General features: G+C 39.8%; 1 protein-coding gene across 4 annotated transcripts in view; it reads right to left on the bottom strand.

Annotated features, from left to right (window-relative positions):
• ccdc33 (coiled-coil domain containing 33) overlaps window positions 1–18,035 on the bottom strand; it is a 33,869-nt gene extending 15,834 nt beyond the window's left edge. For 2 of the 4 annotated variants that reach the window (XM_051382262.1, XM_051382265.1), the window contains exons 1-4: window positions 17,735–18,034; window positions 2,885–3,032; window positions 1,965–2,170; window positions 1,797–1,860 (exon numbers count right to left, since the gene is read on the bottom strand). In XM_051382262.1, the coding sequence (XP_051238222.1) occupies window positions 1,797–1,860; window positions 1,965–2,170; window positions 2,885–2,935 (321 nt within the window). In that variant the 5' untranslated portion in view covers window positions 2,936–3,032; window positions 17,735–18,034. Of the gene's footprint in view, window positions 1–1,796; window positions 1,861–1,964; window positions 2,171–2,884; window positions 3,033–17,734 lie in introns of all 4 variants that reach the window. The other 2 variants (XM_051382264.1, XM_051382263.1) reach the window with 2 other exon arrangements.
• Between the last annotated feature and the right edge of the window lie 3,008 nt (window positions 18,036–21,043).

Raw genomic sequence — 21,043 nt, 5'->3', positions numbered from 1 at the left:
AGAAACAAAAAGAGTAATTCAATACCTTGTATACCCTTTTAATGCTAATCTAGAGCTCATAGTGAAACAGTGCCAGTTTGAGTTTAATGAGTGCCACCAAGGTTGTTGTAAGTCCAAAGATGACTAAAAACTATCCCCCCAACTGAACACATCAGGGTAATTTATAATCAAATAGCCAGGAGTCAGACAAAATTGCCAGTGACTAAAAGTTAATGGTTTTTTTCAAGAACAGAAAAATAATTCCCATAAATCTGCAGGGACAAATTTGATGCCAAGTGGTTCTATATGATCATCACCACTAGATGTCTCTTCAGCCCCATCTTAGAGAGTTCTTGACCCCAGGATGTAGTCAGCGAGACATGTCTGTATACTAGGGGAATCAAAAACAAAAAAACATCCCAGCAGTAAATACATATTGCATGTAGAGTTTGTCATGAGGCTCAGTGTCTCAATAAATAATTGATTTTGCTTGGTTTTGGATAAGAATATAACATAACATGACTGGAAGGCGAAAGAGAATATTACGCCATAAAGTGTGATTTTCCTAAGGTTTGGGTACAATGAATTCATGACTCCGGCCCCTCAAATCCAAAGAGACAATAACACCCTATCCTGTTAAAGTCCTTTGTCATGGGAGCTTTAACAAGGGATTTGGGATAAGTCCTAGTCATGCATTCACAACGATGCCTTCCTGTGAAAACCTGTTTGCTGAAATGTTGAAGCAAAACTCATGCCAAATTCATGAGAGTATTTCAGCAAGACGGACAAAAAAAAAGAACATTGAATTTTATACAAATCTTCCTTCCAAAATCGTAAATTTTCTCCTTTCTTTTCAAATTGTTGTTGCCCTTCTTTCAGCTTGAAAAGATACACATTTCCTCACTGACTTTAGCTTCCATCAGAGCTGCTGTCCAGAAATCATACTGTTATCAAGACATTTCTCTGTGTAGGGCATGAGCATGTTGTCTAGCAGCTTATATGCACTCATTGTTCTCTTCTCTGTCACATTGAGTAGACAGAATTGAATGGAGACTGAGAGCCGGGTCCAGCTGCATGTATGAGAGGGGGCGACGATTACGGGATTCCAATCTTGGATGGTGTGGTTGTGACTCCCGTGGGACACAAGGGTGAAATTGAGCATCTAATTGAAAGGGCAGGGATGAGGTGACAATCATGACTGTAGATGAGACGGTGTCTCTGCTGGGGGCCCCACAGGCATGATGGGAAGGACGGCTCCCCATGATGAGTCTGGAAAGTCCCATCATGTGTCAAAAATAAAAGGGGAGCCTGTCTCTGCCTGTGAATACTGGAGGTTCCCTCCCCTCTCTGTGATTTGAAGACATTAAAGTTGCCTTGCTGTTATACATATTGTCCCCTCAGGACAAAAGACAGCTGGACTGGATTATGAGGATTCAATATTTAATTAGGCTTTTCCAAACAGTATTATACTGTAAATGTATGCATTGTCACTATGAAATCACCCAATTAAAAATCAGATCTCTGCCTTTCTATCATACAATTTATCAAAATCTTCATGATTTAATATAAAATCTATATGGATACAATGTTAGCCAATCCACAGATCTGAGCAGTGAATTTAAGTAAGTAAATGAAATTATGAAGAAAACCTCACATCTAGGAGAAAAATGTTATGCATAAATAACACCTTGGGACCCTGGCATAAGTTTCAACCTCATTAACTCACTGTGTCACTGTTCACTAACTAGATGTGACAGTGGGGATTGCTTCACTGATTGATTGATTCAAGAGTTTAGGTATTGATTCAATCTATTCACCTTAGTTTGGAGGACGGTGATCTCTGCCATGTGGGGATCATCCTCAAAGTTATGCAGAGGGGGTCTGAGGCATGAACACAATTTATAAAAATAAAGTTATTAGTGAAATGAAACCATAAAAATCTTTGTTTTAGTCTCACTATAATATAATATAGTTGTCTGTCTGACCGCTTATGTGGATGATGTACTTGATAGGTGTGGTTTATGTTGGGTTTGTTGGCCTGTGTAGTCTCTGGCCTCTCAGCTGGTCTCTCCTGTTCTTGTTGGGCTGCTCCTTGGAGCTCAGCGTCCACTGCCTTGGAAAGGTAGCTGTACTTTGGTAGGATCTGTGACAGGGCATCATGGGATGGGAGATTGTTTCCATCCTTCTGAAGCTTTATAAGAAATTGAAAAGATATTGTTGTCATTGAAAAATCTATCTCTATACTCACCATTGTTTTATCAGATTGATACTTAATGACATAAATTCCATGAGAACTGCTTATAAACATTATTTTGAACAACTGACATGCTTCAGAAGTCTGCTACAGAAAATGATGCATTACTTCTGTTTTGGGGTCTCAGATTCCCAGCTGTAAAACATGGTTAAATACAATGATTTGCATATGCTCTATAGCTGTTATTGGTGTTGACAGCACTTTTTACACAGCTCTTTAGGTTTAAGCTCACTTAAATGGTTAACAGTCCTCCACAAGAATGTGGGAGGTCTACGGTCAATGACATCTGCAATGGGAACCTTAAATCTACTGTATTTTTTACAGAAAATAAAAGCTTTCATCCAAAACACTGTAGCTATGACCTCTCAGTACTCACCGTCCTTGTGTGTGGCCTGTTCTACCTCTTCATCTCTTGAATATAAAGACTGTTACATCACAATGCCCATACCGTACCCACTCTTTAACAAGAGAGCTCTCAGTCAATAGTCCTTCAGGTATGAGCACTGCATATACAATGTACAATGTCATTGATTCTGGTTGCCAGGTAGCACAAATTCAAAGAAATTACATGAAAAGGAGTCATTATCTATTATCTTCCTGCATTGTGAGATCTCTCTCCAACACAAATACCTCCACACTAACAGAGCCTACCTTTATAGCTGCAGGGTTGCTGACTGATTTTGTCTTTTTTGAAGCCTTCATCCAACAGAAAATGTCAGAGTCCTTATCAGAAGAATGATCACGTAAAAGATGGTTGATGTGAAAGTTGGAGCTCTGTCATTAAGTCAGAACAATCAACCTGTAACCACAACACAAACCTTAGCAACTTTCAGGGCCAATGAGGGATTTGTGTTAAAATGCTGTAGAATCATGTTTCATATTCAGCAGGGCTCTAAGCAAAACAGTGGCACACAACCTATTTTCATCTAAATTCCTCTTTTGCAGTGGAAGTAACTCATTTTCTCAATTACTGTACTTCAGTATAATTTTTAAGTACTTTTACATATTGCTTCACTATATTTACTTGACAGCTTAAGTACTTTGCATACTCAGATAAATGTAATGTATTAATTTACAATTCTTGTCTTTCATTTTAACAATAAAAGTCAGTTTCTCCAAAGCAGGAGTTCCTTTGTCCTCATTCTTATGGAAAGTATGTAAATATTTATACGACAAATCTCAAAAGCAATGATTGGTAAAGTCATAAAGTAACAGTCTTCCAGGTTAGTAGTTGATGGTATTTGTAAGTGACATTTTAATTTAAGGAATTTTACTTGAAACAGGGTATTCCTACATTGTGGTACTGTTACTTGTACTTAAGTAAAATATCTGAGTACTTCTGCCTCCATTTGGCTTTTGTTCTGAATACAAAATAAAACCTTGTGTTTTTGCCTGGAAACAGCGTGTAACAATCAATGGAATCAAAGGGAGGTTCCTGCTCAGTAAATACCAGCCCCCACATGAATTCTGTCGTAGCCTGGATAAGCAGATTGATGGCAACTGACTAATGATTTCTAAGTGACACGCTGTGCAGCACCTGTGGCTCCCTCTCAGCATTTATTCCCAGCTTCACTCAGATAGTCTGATCTGTCATATCACTTACACTGCGCAAAAGAAATATTTAATTTCAGGAAGGGGAGTTCAATTTAAATTGTAAATCTGTAATTTGAATCTTTCAGAAAAAGTGTTCATTCATTGTCAAGAAATTTCTATTACTATTTAAGCAGAATACATAATTTAAAAAGCCATTGAATTATCTGAAATATACATTGTTACAAAGATGTAAACAAGGCTGTTTTTATTTGCTAATGAAGTTCACAGTTTAGCCATTATGAATATCATATATGAGCTGAAAGCCTGCACAAAAAACAAGTTTAAGTTGCCTTAAGTGTGTATGCGCACATGCTTGTATACAAATGTGTGTGTGTAACCTTCAATAGCATCGATCAATAACTCTCAGGCTTGGGCAGCTCATTAGGATGCTGGGATAGACAATCATTGAAATCTGATTGTGACTAAATTATAAAAGAGGGCGCAGGGAGGAAGAGTCATCAATGATCTAACAATCTCTGTGTAGTTGATCTGCATTTTGTGGAAACATGTAAAAATATGTTCTGTATGAGAGGTAAACAGTGAACTTATTAAATCTGACAGTAATGTAGAATATTAAACAAACTGTCCTACCCTTTTGCATTTGTTTTTAACAGGCAATAAATTGTGTTGGACACAAGAAAAATAAGAAAAATATACTGAACAATTTGTTTGAGAAATGTTGAAATGTGGACATATGAGAAATTGGATAGTGTCAATGTGTAGTAGCCGACCCAAAATTTACAGGTAATTCAATTCAAATTAAATTCAATACTAACAATAATTTGCATCACAGTTACAGCTTTTGAATATAAAACTCCTACTCTGCTCAGTTTTTAAGATAAATATTTTCATAACAGACTGTTTTAATTCATGATAAATAATTCACTGGATGCTTGTGGCTATGTGCTCTGCTAGAAGACATAATCTCTTCTAATCCAACATGGGAAAACCTTTATTATCATGTATGAGATTGCCCAACAAATTTACAAAATTCTCAGAACAAACAAATTCATATTCACATGTTGTACTTTGCAGTCGCTGCTCGTGTTCAGAATGCTTTTGACCCTGTTACATATAATCTATGGAGACCTGGGGAGGGGAATGTGTGCTGTGTCCCCATGCAGGAGAGAGAAGGGTGGGGGGGTTTCTGTGGTCTGGGATTTCTGTAACATCATCAGAATTCAGCACACAGCCTGAAAAATGCAGCAAATGGGCTCTTCATTGGAGTGACAGCTCTGAGTCCACTGCCACACAGAGCTTCAATTAGCCTGCCAGAGCAAGGCGGCTCCCACGGGTTTTCTCTACATCCACATATTCCACCTTTCCTGTCCACCACCTTTTATTTTTTCCCTTCAATCCTTCATCTGACCCAGACTTCACTTTTTTTTTTTTCACTTTTCCCACATTTGACCGCCCGTCCTTCTTTCCCATAAAAGCTCAACCCTCCCATGCCGCCATGCACATGTGAGAAGCCAAGCAGAAATACTTGTAGTGTGCTAATGGACAAAGGTACAAAGGGTGTTGGAAAACTGAAGGCCATTGAAGCAGAAGAAAAGAGGATGTAAAGGTTTACAGAGCTGGTCTCTTCACTACAGGATCACCTTGACACACAACTGTAAACTCCCCAAACTCCCATCCGCTTCTGTTGAAATTAGATAACATGTTAACTAGGGATGCTCGATATTGGCTTTTCTGCCGATATCCGATATTCCGATATTGTCCAACTCCCAATTTCCAATACCAATATCACCCGATACCGAGATATATATATATATGCTGGCTTTTTACACCAGAACTGTTAGGTACCAACATAACATATCTCCTATTGTGGAATTAACACATTATGCCTAATTTTATTGTGATGCCCCACTGGATACATAAATGCAACATGGCTTTCCAAATGTAAACACTGTCTGTGCAAAATAAGAGAACTTCAAATTTCATTGTATTAATATTGAAAAGAGCGCTAACGCTAATCGCTAGCTAAGCGCTAGCTTTGGTTAATGTGTTTAATTGTATTATCCACCTGAAGGAGTGCTAATGTAAATTCTAAGCCAATTGTTAGTTTGGTTAAGGAACAGCTCATAGCAGGTTAAAATATTTAAGGTGCATTGCACTTATTTTGTGTTAATATTAAAATCATTCAGCTTTAAATTGTTTGCTTGTTAGCCACGGTTAGCAACCAGCAGTCTAGCGTGTAGTTGTTGTTGTTATACGTCGTCTAGCGCGCGCCGGTAAACGTCCCATACTGCGCTCATGCAGGCTCGGAAATGCTGAAGCCTACAGAACAAACATCGGTTATAAAAACCCGACACCGATAATTCCCGATATTAAATTTTTTAGGGAATATCGGCCCTCCGATATTATCGGACATCCCTAATGTTAACTATAACTAGCCAACCATTGTAAGGAGAATTGATGCCAACCGCTGATGAAAAATTACCAACTGCTGGCGAGAAATGACGTCACTGAGGGGTATAAGACCAAAAGCCTCAATAGAGGTTTTAGGAATTCTGTAGTTGTTCTGTGATTGTACTTGGTTTTCTGAAGAGTTCTTGGAACTATATTGCATCGATTTGAATAAATTCCGCAAAGGCTGTTCACGAACTTCTGTCTCCAAGTATTTTTCCAACAACTCCTGACCTTCTTTGCAAAGAATAAACTAAATGACAAGACAATTTGCTTCTGAAGTCATTATTTCAGACCTCACCAATTAAAATTTCCACAACATCAGAATTTGAATCCTTAGATGATAGTGACTGTTTGTCAAACAAACCTGATCTGCATTTCTTTTTTACGCATTTTACACAATTAACATGTAGTGGTTTACACAGTTGGTCTCTCTTCACCACAGGAATCCCTGTTCCTCTTTTATGTCTGTGCTGCTGTAATGAAGATCTCAGTCAAGAAAAAAATGGGATTAGAAGAGAGAAGCAATAATTACATCGTTCTGCTGATGTTAACAAGAAGGAATTTTTCACTTTGTAGTACTACAAGTATACAGTTTTGATTGTGTAATTATACACTCTGTGTTCAACTACTGGATGGAGATGGAGATGTGAATACAGTCAGATACAGATGGTTTAAACAGGATATGCTGAAACAATCCAGTAGAAACACTGGATATATTACATAAAATAATAACTAAAAATTAGACATATTTCATAGTTGTTATAGATTATTATTAAGCTACACAATAATGAAAATGTCATGTTTATATATAGTTTTGCATATGAACAGAACTGATCGGGGTAATGGAAAAATTGGTTAGTCTGACCCTTGCATGATACCCTTGTTTTCTTAGCCTTTGCACTTTCGAAGTTGCCTGTATGGGTTCATGAGTTTCAGAACTGGTTTTGACCAGCTCAACTCAACCTTGTTCTTTTTCTTAAGAGAAAGTGTTAACCACAGGCAGTTTATGCAGTATTATAAAAAAAGTTCTATTCCATCCTGTCATTTGTCTCACTCCTGACCTTCTTTGCAAAGAATAAACTAAACGACAAGACAATTTGCTTCTGAAGTAATTATTTCAGACCTCACCAATTAAAATTTCCACAACATCAGAATTTGAATCCTTAGATAATAGTGACTGTTTGTCAAACAAACCTGATCTGCATTTCTTTTTTACGCATTTTACACACCAAACAATAAAAGTCTCCATTAATTTTAGCTGTGAATTAGATCTGGGAAAATTCCTATTCAAATTGTTATTCAGTCAAATTGGTAATAATTAATCTGCATTAAGGTTCTACATGCAATAATATAAAATTATGCAAAATTGAATTTAAACTAATTCTTGTTTCAACCAGCTGTGACTAAAATATGTCTTGTGGCATCAAAAAATGTAATTACAGAGCTCCCCTGAGAAAATTACATTTTGCTCCGCATGTAATCATATCTGTGCTCTGTCAGCAAAATAAAATCACATCTGCAGTGAGCCATTCTGTGGGTATACAGCTTTTTAAAATAAAGGCAATAGAGAGAGAGAGCAACACAGAGTGAGAGGAGGGATGGAAAGAGAGAGAGAGAGAGAGAGAGAGAGGTGTGTGTCAAGGGCAACATGCAGCTTTGACTCAAGGACATGTGGGGCTGACAGCCAATGCCACTCCTTATGAGGTCCAATGTGAGAGCAAAGCCAAGGATTATCAGTAAATCAACGTCTGTCAATTACGGTTATGCTGCCGTGAAACCACAGTGCTCCATAAACAAACAGGGCGTGCACGTAAAAGCAGGGTTGGCCATGAGCATAATGAATAGTGTGGGTGAATGAGTGCATCCAAACACACAGCTCAGTAACAGCAGTGGTGGGGTGGATGTAAACCTAAAATATGACCTCCAGATTTTAACAAACCACACACACATTCAACTCTCAAATTGTTGACAGTACTATTGAATATTTCTGAATTGTTTGAACTTCCTGACAAGATCATATCATCTATTTATAACTGCAGTATATTATAATCATGGATCCCTAAAATAACTGCATCCTTTATTGTAAGACAATCAAAGGCTTCTTAGAGGTCTTAAGGAATATTTAAGATCCTGACATTGTAGTCGTCGTGGCAGTCAGTGGTGGAGGAAGTACTCACATGCTTTACTTACATACTTAAAAATACTCCATTACAAGTAAAAGTTCTGCATTTAAAATACTAATAAGTAAGTAAAAATACAGAAGTTACACTGTTACACTGTTAATACTGATGCTGATGTGTAAGCAATATTTGACTGTTGTAGCTGGTTGAGGTGAAGCTTGTTTGGACTGTTTCATACACTGTTGAATAGTTCAGTCTTTTGGTTCCCAACCTAGGAGTCGGGACCCTCCAAAGGTTCACAAGATAAATCTGAGGGGCTTGTGAAATGATTAATGGGACAAAGAAGGAGAAAATTCTTATACATACATTCAGATTCATTTTCCAGACTTTTGCTTGCTTTTTGTGAAATAATTATTATAATCGGGGTTCAAATTATACTAATTGAGGTTCAAATACATATTTAAATTATTTAAATATTTAAATTAAACCATGTGAGAAGTTTTGGGAGGGATTGCGAACAACTAATAGACATGTGAAACATGACAAGAGACCCCAATTACACACTGGTTTTTGTAAGGGGTCACAAGTCAAAAAGTTTGGAAAGCAACTAATTGTTACAGTTGTCAAATAATGAGTACAATATTTCATTCTAAAATGTATGCAGTAGAAGTATAAAGTAGCACAAAATGGAAATATCCAAGTAATGTAGAAGTACTACAAATTTGTACTTACGTATAGTACTTGAATAAATGTACTTTCTGTAGTTGCATTCCACTACAAGAAGTTCAAACTGGTACGAGAGAGTAATTCATTTTGTATGCGGGGAAACCGAGCCAACCTTCAATTCAAAACAGAAATACATTGAATTTTTTTTTCTACAAATAGCAAACAAAGTCTATATCTTATGGAGGCCAGAGTTTCTAATGTGTGATGTCTTCTAATTCCTGTGAATTCCCTGATCCTAATCAAACATGTTTAGGAAGTATGACTAAGCCTCTGGGGACAATGAAGCAATCTAAACCAGCCCTAAAGCCTCGCCAACAGCAGGCTGGTGTCCATGTCGCAGTCAGCCACAGCACAGCGAGTATCAGGAGCTGCTTTTCCCCACCGGCTCAACATGACCTTTCCAAACTGCTATACAAGTGAAGCTTAATGACTAACACACCGGTTGACATTTACCGAAGCCAGCTTGCTGTTAAATAGTTCAGAGAAACATCAAAACGCAAATGTTTCTTGTACCCAAAAGGGACCCCCAAAAGTGAAAGAATGAAGATATGTACTTAGACTGACATCATCTCAAACAAACTATAACAATAAACCTTTCAAGAGGTTTTGTATGAAAAAATTATTCAATGGCAAAAGGACATATAGTTGAAAATCATGTTGGGTAGCTATAACAACCATTTTCTGGTAAAAACAAACACATTCAAACGAATTAAACATCTTATTCTAAAAACATGCCACATCTTATCTGAGCCTGTGAAAAGGGCATGAAGATTGATGAGGGAGTGGTAGGCGTGCCTGTCGTGTAATACATCATTCCTATTTTGGCAGGACTGTCAGTGGGATTGAATTTACATCAGAGGGCAGACCAGTGATGCAATGATGTCAACACCCAGCCCCACACCTCTTCCTCACAACACGGGTCTGAGGTCAGTCAAGTTGACCAATGTAATTGCAAAGCTCAGAGAGAAACACCAACTTCCACCCCACATCCTTTGAGGAGATGGATATCTTGAGAACACTTTGTGTCTGAAAGCCCCTTGCCTGCATCCAGATTATCCAAGAATGAGAGAACAGGTCAGCTGGGCAACCGGCATTAAAGAAAGGGTCAATAGACGCAAATAATGACCACATAAATTGTTCCCATTCCAGTGTATACATTACTGGGGGGAAGATGGGCATTTAGAGTGCTGTTTGTATGTATGTATTCATCAGTCATAGCTTCTATGCAACCTTGGAAAAGACCATTTATCATGTGTGGAAAGGAATTAATGGCATTAGCCAGGGGTCCATCAGAGGGTTAAAGACTTACATTAGCTTCATATCGACTGAGGCCAGCAAAACATGGGGGGGCTGACGGGGTATTGTGCATTCTGGGTGCCTAATTTACATTTCTAAAATCAGATAAGAGAGCATGATAGAGAAGTTAACCCCTCAAACCTTTTTGTGCAGGACAATGCTCTGATCTTTAATGACCAGGCAAGGCTATTCAGCAGGGTTTCATGAAGGTCGGCTGCGTATAGATGGACAGATGATGGGCCATTAGCTGGAGCCACACTGATACAAGACAAGCTAGACAATAGGTGACACTGCTGGAACAGCTTAATTGTGAAGCAACAGCCACAGTACATCTGTATTCACAGGCGATTGTAAGGTTACACATTTAGCTGAGGTGGGAATAACAGAATAGCTTTAAATCTGTTCCACAGCTGCAAAGTATAGATACAGTCCCCTGCACAACACTTCAAACAGAGCAGCCCAGCCCAACCTGCAATACCAGACAGGAGCCAAGGAGCTCCCTGCCCACTCCTACCTTATCAGAGAACAACAGGAGAACGAGGTAAACAACTGAGGAATTAGCAGTAAATAAGCCTGTTAAGGGCTTTCCTAATGAGTCTGTTAAATGTATAATCTGAAGAAAAACTGGAAATTTACATAAATGGCTTTCTTGTATTTGGTGCTACATTATATATTAGAAACATTGATTCAAATGTTTCAAAATGGTGTCTTCTTGCTCATGCCAAATATTAATAATAAACACGTGCTTGGGGCTTTTCCATATAAGAGGCATCAGAACCTTGGCTTATGATGACCCTCAGTGTTCAGGGTCTCTAAAGCTCTCAGCTCTTGTATTTAGACTCAGACTGAACCACCCACATTCATGGTCGCCCCCTCCTATACACATCTGGTGTGCTCCACAGCCATTCTTTCTGCTTTTGTCTGTCAAGGCCAGCTTGTGTCACACTGGCTTTGCCTACACTTCAGTCGAAGACTTACGTATACTGGACAGCGACCAATGCCTGTTGGCCTTGCTGATTACATTATCTAGGACAAATGAAATAATAGAGAAAAAAAAAGTCTGCATTCCAGCACAGACAGGCAACAGTATGGTAGGAAAAAAAGAGAAGCTAGACAGTCAAGGTTGGTGTCATAAGAAGAAGAAGAATACGCACATATGAAAAGCTTTTAGAAGTTTCAGCTAATATAACAAATTTCATATAAAATTCTGTTACATATTACTTATTATCGGTGCTCTGACACTGGATTCCTTGACTGGAAACACAATTTCATCACTGGAAAATGTATTTGTAATGGCCAAAGCAATCAAAACAAAACCAGATGATCACAATCCACACCTCACAGTTATAATAAAATGCCACTAGATGTCACTGTGGCCCCATTTCATCTCCCATCAGCTGATCGACCGACACTAACCTCTATGTGTGAGAACTGCTGAGAGACTGCCTCTGCAAGGGGATGCTCAGTCTGCTGTGTCTAAACTGCACAGCTGCAATGTGTGGAAAGTGTCTGTAAAGCTATTACTATTCAGGACCAGTTCCACACTTCCCGTCCCTCTGTCTGCAATTCTCTCAAACCACAACAGTGCCCGGCGGCAGGGGGCTCGGAAATTACTGTAGTGCTGCAGATCTGCTGGAGCAGGACTGCATACATTATGCTGCATCTGAACCTGGGGTCCCGCCTGTAGGGAGTACCACAGCCGTGCTAATAAAAAATACATAAAGGATTTCACAAATGCTTGCTGTTATTATTGAAATAATCGCACTGGTGATGTTGCTTGGAGACTAGTTGGACAATCAAGCATGTGACAATGATGCTATTCAGACTTATACCATGAGCAAGGTTCATTTTATTTTAACCAGCAACAGATGGGGTGATGGATGATTGAACGCAGAGCGATCACAGGTAACAAGATTGACAAACACAAAGGAGAAGATTTATAGAAATACTCATAGTCCTGTTTTCCTTCCCCCCTTTACATTAATATCTATGCTTTCAGTCATACAGTACAAAGGTGGAAGTATAATGCCCAGCAGATCTACCTGCTATCAAGCTTCTGTTTGTTCTGACTGATGGGGGAAAAGTAATCAGATTCTTTTCAGGGCAGCCATTGCACAAAATCAATACTATATAAGGAGGCCTGATGAATTTGAAATTTGTACTCAGAGTGAATATTGATCAGTCTCAGTCAAAAGACTTTTGAAAGCCCATGTAGATTTCCAATCGATATGTAGTTTAAAACACGTAAGTCTACTGTTATAAACATAACACAAGCAAAGAGAACGAATGAGAGTAACATCAACATGAATCTATCTATTCTATAATGACTTAACCTGATCATACCGGTATATTGTAATAATCAAAGGTGCTGTAATTTTCATGTTCATCAGATAAAATTTAGGCAACACATTGCATTGAAACTCTAGCAGCGGGACTTACAAAGAGCTGGGCTGGGCGTGGTGCTCTTGCCTGGGAGGGACAATATGAGTGAAAGACCCCTCCTCCTGGTTTGCCTCAAGCAGCAAAGATGGGACACTGGGAGATCAATAAATACTGTGGATGTTTAATACTATCACACTGTCAATTTATTGCTTCTGGTATTAAAGCTATCAGCATGTTTAATACTGATAAAGGAAATAAAAAATTGCAATGTGAATAAGAAATAATGCCATATTAGTTTCAGTGGTTACGTAACCTTTACGCTTGAAATAAGAGACTCATAGTGCCTGACTGACTTAACATGGCGGTCTAGCAGACCTGTATCATGGCATTGAAACTATCTCTGTTCAGTCTTCCTGTGGCTCATCAAAATGAGGGCTGTGTGCTGGAAGGTACTCTCCAGACCCCTATCTAATATCATTAGGAGCGGATATACATTGCCTGGACTAATCCAGCTGTTCCCCACAATTACATTTTAGCCTCTTAGACATATCTGACCCAAGTTCATTGCAATAGTGCTTTCCGGGCATGATTTAATGATTGAGTTACTGGCTGGAATGGGAGACCAGTGGAAATACTTACAAGCCTTATTAAATTTTATAAATTGTTTAATTAAGAAAGCTCATGGTTTTGTTAATGGATCTTCCAAATTGGATAACAACCCATGTCTGCTTATTTTAATTACCTATCAAGTCATTATAGTCACATTAGTAAAAGCTCAAAAAAGGCTTTACATGCTCATTAAGTGTTCATAGCTATTTTCCCTGTGTTCAGCTGGTAAAATACCTGTACATAGAATGACCATAATATGACACAAAAATAATAAAAGGTTTATTTTTTTAAACCAACATAGAAAATACCATTATCATGCACTGTATTAGATGCCCTTAAAAGGTAGTCAGATCAAAGTTTAAAAACTGGAGCACAAGAGACATGTTAATGTAAAAAAACATAATATATTGCCATTTGTAGCCAGCAGGCTGCATATGTCTCAGAGATAGACTCTTGCCGGACTCTGCTCTGTATCTTGTAATTTGAATGTTGGCTCACAAATGGATTCATTCATTAACCTGGCATCTGGAGGCAATCTAATAAGCAGACTTTTCCTTGAAGCACAACTCCAATCTGTCTCGCTGAAATGAGGGTGCTGAACTGCGATGAGCACCAAGGACATGTTGTCTGTGTCTGGGCATGTTTGAGGAAGAAGAGAGACAGTCACTGATGAAATACAAGGCACTAAGCTATGCGTAGTCACATAGTCCTGCCTTTGTCTTCTTAACATTTGTTTGTTCTGGCTGTCTGAAACACCTGCCCACTGACACAAAAATTATACTGTGAGGATGTTATTCTATGTTCTATCAAATACAGATTTCTGGTTTGGCCAGCTCCCCGCACCCAAAGCTGAACTGGTAATTTATGGTGTTGTAGAGTCTAACAAACCAATTTTCTGCCTCAGCACAGGAGTGTAGGGAGAACAGCTGCAGAGATAGTGACTGTCAAGAGTGCAGCAGTGATGATGTGCCTCTCCATCCAGCAGCAGGCAACTAGTTGCAGCAAACCCCCCCCCCGCGCTGTCCATGGTGCTGAAGAGAACAAAAGCATCAAAGCCGGAGGAGCTCTCCTCCTCACTCCTCTCATACGGGGAGGGGCCGAGCTGTGGAGGGGGAGGCACCATGTGTACTTGATTCAATTAGGCAGTCTGTGAGGCCTCCCTTGGGAGCAGGCTGCAAAGAAGGGGGCTGCAGGCCTGTCTAACAAAGACGTTCAACCCAGCCCTTTGCCCCTACTGAATCCACCTCATTAGTCAGTCGAGTAAGTGTTGATCATCTCAAACAGTGTCCTCACCACACAGCAGTATGAGGAGGAACAGATCTTGTTCTGACTCTCTACAAGAGCTGAAGCGAGGCAACATGACAGATAAAATAAATGTACCCTTGTTAGGATTTTCGTTGCACTGGTGAGTATTTGCACTGCAGAGACCTACTAACCGAAGAGGATGAAACCCCGTATTTTGTGCATTTTGTGTATACTGTAAATTCCATGTGTATTTGTTCACTGTGTGTGTATAGCAGTTATGCTTGCTATAGTTGAAGTTATTATCTGCTTCTATCTGTCCATAGTAGTTGATCCACTGCAACATGAACAGAAATTGACACAGGAATTCAGAATGGGAAAATAAGCCAGCAGAAGAAATATCTCTGTCAGTCCAAGCTGTGTGTCAGCATCAATAGAAACCATATCTCTTGGCAAACATCTGCCATATCCACTATCTGACTCACACCACTGAAAGTCCTGCATGTTTCAAAGTTTCCTCTGTATCACAGAGAATAAGCAGCGCATTTAACTCTTTTGAATGTCAGGCTGATAAATACAGTCCAGCGGCATTAGTATTCATTTTCCGTTCTGCTGGTCCTTTGAAACACAGCAGATGTCTGTGTTTCTGCATTTGCACGTTGTCAGATTCCCTCAGAAGCGATGGCGGAAAAAGAGGAAAAAATGAAAACATCTGCTTGGTCCGCTTTAATCAGTGCTACACCATTTCTGTCAACACCAATCTGTGTAAAATAGCCTCAAGATCATTATACAGTTATGTGAAACACAGCAAGCTGGAAAAAAACATGTTAATGGCTTCATTGAAGGTATAGGAGTGGGTTAAGGTTGAGAAACCATGGTGTCATATATGGTGTTTGATCCCTCAGGAGAGTTTTGGTTTTCATAGCTATATTAGCCACCATGCAATGAATCAAACTCAACCAATTTCCTTTTATTCCAGTTCTTTTAATTTGATCAAGTAACTATCAGTATACTATTGTCATCATGTATGAACAAAAAACAAAATCCAGGCACATGTCTGTTCAGTCACAGCCACCCCAACGGCTCATGTGCACTCACATCCATATACAGGCCCACAAACCTGCAGTCTGACAGTCACACCTGCTGTGCTCTGAGACCACTTGGCTGTTTTAGCAATCATTGCCATCATAGGAACCAGAGATAATTACACAGCTTCCACCCACCAGGCTGGCCTGCTTCGCTAAAACCGTATTGCTCCAGTGCAGCAATAACACTTGTCTAAATGAATGCACGGCACTTTACTGCACGACTGACAGCGCCCATTTATTCTGCCGTCCAACTGGAAAGAAAAAACAAATTAATTTGGCACTTAAGGCCCCCACCCCTGTGAATAATATATCACTGTTCCCTCAAACTGCATCCCCCACCCCCAAATCACCGCCATTAGTCACCTTTTTTTTTATGATTCCCAGTTTTAGGTAACACAACTGCCAAAGAGTCTTTCATCAAAGCCTTTTACATTTATACAGAGAGATGAATCACTGGTATTTGATCTCAATCAGTCCTCATCAGCATTACCATTTATCTTAAATAATTTCACTGTCTAGCTATTAAACACAGTGGAAAATGTCCATCTGTCAAACTTTAAAAAATGAGCAAATTGTACTGGCGCTCTAATTGAGCTACACATTTCTAAAGAGTACTAAGCGCTTCATCTTCCCATTGAGTCAGTATCAGGTTCATGGTGCATTTGTTTGCTAGCCACAGTCTCTTTGTTCACTTTACACCATCTCATTTATGGTCTGGGCGTCAGAATAACAGCTCTCTAACAATTATCACTTGTGCACCCAGATCCCAGTAACACCTCTCCTCCACCCCTAGGGGAGGACAGACGTTGGGCTTTACACTCTCTTGTGCCCCATTATATTTATGCAAATTAGACTAAAATCAGGGGAAATCAGGGGGCATCCTTTCCTGTTAGTGCTAATTAGCAATGAATGCTATATTGTATACATTATGCATGAAGTTGCCCTCTACGCAGCTATACATTGTGACCTTGAGCACAAGGCCAAGTTTGGATTATAACACCAAGAATTCTGTATTTTTCACAGTCTAGCAGAGTACAAAGGCACACAAATTCTGTACAGATCCGCCATCCTTTGTAATATAAAGTTAAAGTAAAAGTCTGAGGAATACCATTTCGAGAATCATTGTCCAAGAACATAATACTTACGAGCATAACACACAAGAGAGCTATGATGGCAGCAAAGAGATCTATTAATATCATATGGCTACTGCTTGCCAATGAATCAGGCCTCATAAAGGAGCCAAACAGTAGGAGAGAGACAGACCGGGTACAAAGGTGGTGAGACACATCACATCCAAGATTGCCACTCTGCTCCAGAGAGCCAGTAAATGGTATTTTCTCAGTTCCCATAAAGAGGCTGCATTAAGATAAAAATGTTGAAAAGCAATTATTAAATGGCCATAAAGTATGTTTAGTACCCTCTCCAGGCAAGTGGGGCACATATTTTTTTAGGAACTGAGCAAAGAAGTGAGGCCTGTGGCACAGCGACGAAAACTGACTTACGACAAAGTAGACATGAATATGTGCTTTGTTATTGTTGAATCTTTGAGAAAGAAATCTTGTTTTTCAATTGAATATAAGGTTAGTGACTAAGCTAAAAGGTATTGTGCGGTTTACAACTTACATACTGTAACTCAGTGACCACCTTCATAAGACAATACAAACACATACAAATACAAATACAAATCCTTATCATAAAGGTAAGAAGAATGTGGTATACCACAATTTATCAAAATAATTTAAATTGTAAAAGACAGGAGTTGCATGGTTCAGTGACTCTAATATTCACTTATATATACAGTATTTCTTATGAAAGAGTGCTGGATAGTGTTAAAGTGTCAGTAGAAAAAATCCAGAATCATACATATGTAGTACATTCATAACAATAAAGGAAAACAGTCCAATAAGAAACACAAAGAATGGTTGTTATCCTGACAATATATTTCAATCTTGTTTTAACATTACATTCTGTACCACCTATGAAATAATGCTTTATTAAAAAGGGAAGCATAAGCAATTAAGCCCCTCACTCACCCTTAGGGGGAGCATCTCCACCTTCATCCCCTTCTGCCCTGTTTCTGACATCAGCTTCCTGTAACTCCTGATGGGAGAGCCATGTGGATGAATAAGTTATCTGCATACATCACAACACCATGGAAACCATGGTCCTGCTGGAAGGATCCAGGGCACATTAAAAACTGTGTAAACATTCCTGATTTTGCATCAGTGTAGTTTCACATTTTCTCCCTGTACATGTTTGACTTTAGTCCCTATGATACCAGTGGTTCGGGAGTAATACTCCAACATCAGAGCAGCAGCTCCAATAGACCTGGTGGCATAGCCCTGTTCCAGAAAACGAAACCTGTGCTTCCACACAGGCTTCATCTCGAGGGAAACAACCTGGGAGACTTGGGATGCAAACACAGCAACACACACAACAAAGACTCAACGTGGCTTCAGGAAATGATCTGCATTCATCAAAAATTAAACACACTCTGAATCCATCTTTAGTCAACTGTAAATCTATATTAAGCACAGCTTGTCCCTGGGTTAATAATAAGTCTCTGGGCGGGAATGGGAGGACATGATGATCAACAGTTGGCACAGCGAGGTTGATCCCAGCAGGCAGTGCTGTTGTGGCATAGCTGGGTGAGAACGTGGACGGCACCTGGCTGGTGCCCTGAGGGGAGCTGGCTGGCAGATGGTATTGACGCTGGGGTGTGCATCCTCATATACTGAGCACCACTAAGCCTTACTCTCTGGGAGAGAACACAAAGAAAGTGGGCACCTGCAGGTGAGGAAAGGAAGCGCTGCCAAACAGAGGGAGGAGTTGGGCAAAGGGACTCACATGGAGTTGGCTGGAGAGGGGCTAGGAGGGTCACAATATGCCCCAGGCAGACAGATGTTTCAGCTCATTAGGGTTTATAAGCAGGTCTGTATACTTTGCCTAACAACTGAATTATTTATGCCTGCATCTTTCTGTAACCTGTCTCTAACCCTCATGCAGTATTTTCTGGCTCCATGCTACTATGTATAGGTGCGGCACATGCTGAACACTCAGACGGCTTCGGTGCATCTATATGTTCTGCCAGACTGAGCACTGTTTAGAAACACACAGAGATTGCCAAGAGTGTCATTTACACATCGCCTGATGAGTGCTTATCCATGGGGACCTTTGAGCTTAAAATGTCATTGGCTGAGACTCCTCTGTGCACGCATAAAGGTCACCAGTGACACTGGCTCCAGAGATCCATATTGATTCCCAATCTACCCCCATTATTCCTGGCAATTACAGACGGAACTGAAATTCTAATCATGGAAATACATTCAGTGTGAGGATGTATCTGGAATTGTAATGTAGTGCAAATACATGTATAATTGATTATAAGGTCAGGGGTTCCTCTTTGAGTTGGTGACCACTTGAGCATTTCCCCACTGCTGCATCAACACGTGGTGTGATTTAATGAATCATAATATGAATAGTTTTTAATATTAAACATCTACGGTCAAAATAATTTATGTTTATTTAATCATGGCTGACATGAAGCATTCCAGTTGAGCACCTGCATGACTGTGCTATTGAGGTAAAGGTGACAGAAGTCAGTCAGCATGTATCTAAAATTATAATGGCTACATTTTTGTTATTGTTTTGTTTTTCACCCACTGGAGCACCAGGAAGCACTTACTTGATGGAATGGGTTGAGCACACTGTAACTCTGACACGAGCTAAGTACAAGCATAGATAAAAGGAAAAGGTAAAGTGCCAACATTAATTATACATTTCAAATACTTAGATACCACAATGTAATTAAATGCATGTAGATTAAAACTGGTGTTCCTTTCATAGTCTCAGTTATGGTCTTACCATACGTATGTGTTATTTAGAAAAGAACACATTTTCATATTTTAAACAAGCAAAAAAACAAACAAAAACAGAGCTATGTGGCTTTATGAAGAGAGAGAGTGTGTATGAAGTGGCCTGTTGCCTGCCTGAGCACAGATGGTGGCAGAGCAGGATGTACCGACCTGTACTTTTGCCCACATGCGCGTGCTCACATACACACACACACACACACACACACACACATACATACATACAGAGTAATCACATATGCATGGATGCATATGTAAATACTGCCCTCATACATACACACCCACACATAGGTGCTGATCAGCCAAGTGAAGAGCTCACAGGAAGTAACTGCAGATAGACCCAACAACATACTTGTAATTATGTAATCAGTTTCTTTCCTTTTTTTAACGCAAGGCAACTAGACATGTCCATCAAAGGCTGACTGTGGTTCACAGGGACATCCAAGGCCAAGCAGGATAATTAGTGCACTGGAACAATCAATACTCCTTGCCTTGCGTGGGGGTTGAATGCAGGGGAAAAAGCAATCTAAGGAAGAGTTGGGAGAGAAATGCTAGGGAAAGCGAAATCCAAACAGCTGCCATGTACATTAGGAAGTAAGAGATTTACATCAGCGGGAGGGATTCCACTCACTGTATGTAATGAGTACATACCGAGTGCAGGATGTCCATATTAAAACCACTACTATTCATTATTTATATTCTGAATAGAGAGGGACACAGCATATTGATTACTGACAGATATCCTCAGTGAGCATACAGACAAGTGGTAAAGACTGGAGACAAATGGCAAAGCGCTAAGACAGGAAGACTGATAGATAGGTAGATGAATGAAGGCGAGGATTCAGCAGATCGATTGGCAGAGGAAGAGCAGAGGTCCCTTGTGGGCAATGGGGCCTTTTTAGCACTGTGTGAGGAGAGAGGAATGACATGTTTCCCTTTTGAGGTGGTGAGTATGTAAGGGAGGGTTATGCCATCACGGCCTGGATGGAAAGATGCATGAGAGGAGAGTGTGTGGCCACGGCGCTCTGTGGCGTGACAGACGGTGATGGCGAGTGACAAACAGAGCTCTCTGAGAGAGGAGAGGAAGACATACTGGTTCTCCAGACTCCAGCTCCCCACCATGACTCTGGGATGTGAGCCATGCCCTGCCCATCCTCGCTCAGTTACAGCAATCAAGAGGAACACAGAGCTTTTGATTTGATATGGAAGCTTTCTGATACATCATCCCGTCGTCTTTCTGGAAGTACTTCAGGGGGGAGACCCAATTAAAATGGGTCAAAAAGAGCCCAACAAGCATACCTGAAGTCAGCCCTGTGCAGTGAGGTGTGGAAGGTGGAAAATATATTGTGATCACGGCCAATCCTGCTGCTTGTGGGGAAAGCATCATAACGACCTTTAAAACCAAATGCCACATAAAAACATCACATTATTAATGTTATTATTATTAGCAATAATCAATAAAAAAAACTA

This window comes from Dicentrarchus labrax, unplaced genomic scaffold (genome assembly GCF_905237075.1).
Source record: "Dicentrarchus labrax unplaced genomic scaffold, dlabrax2021, whole genome shotgun sequence".
NCBI classification, from domain to species: Eukaryota; Metazoa; Chordata; class Actinopteri; family Moronidae; genus Dicentrarchus; species Dicentrarchus labrax.
Note: the sequence above shows the minus strand (reverse complement) of the source record. Positions and strands in the feature narration are given on the sequence as shown.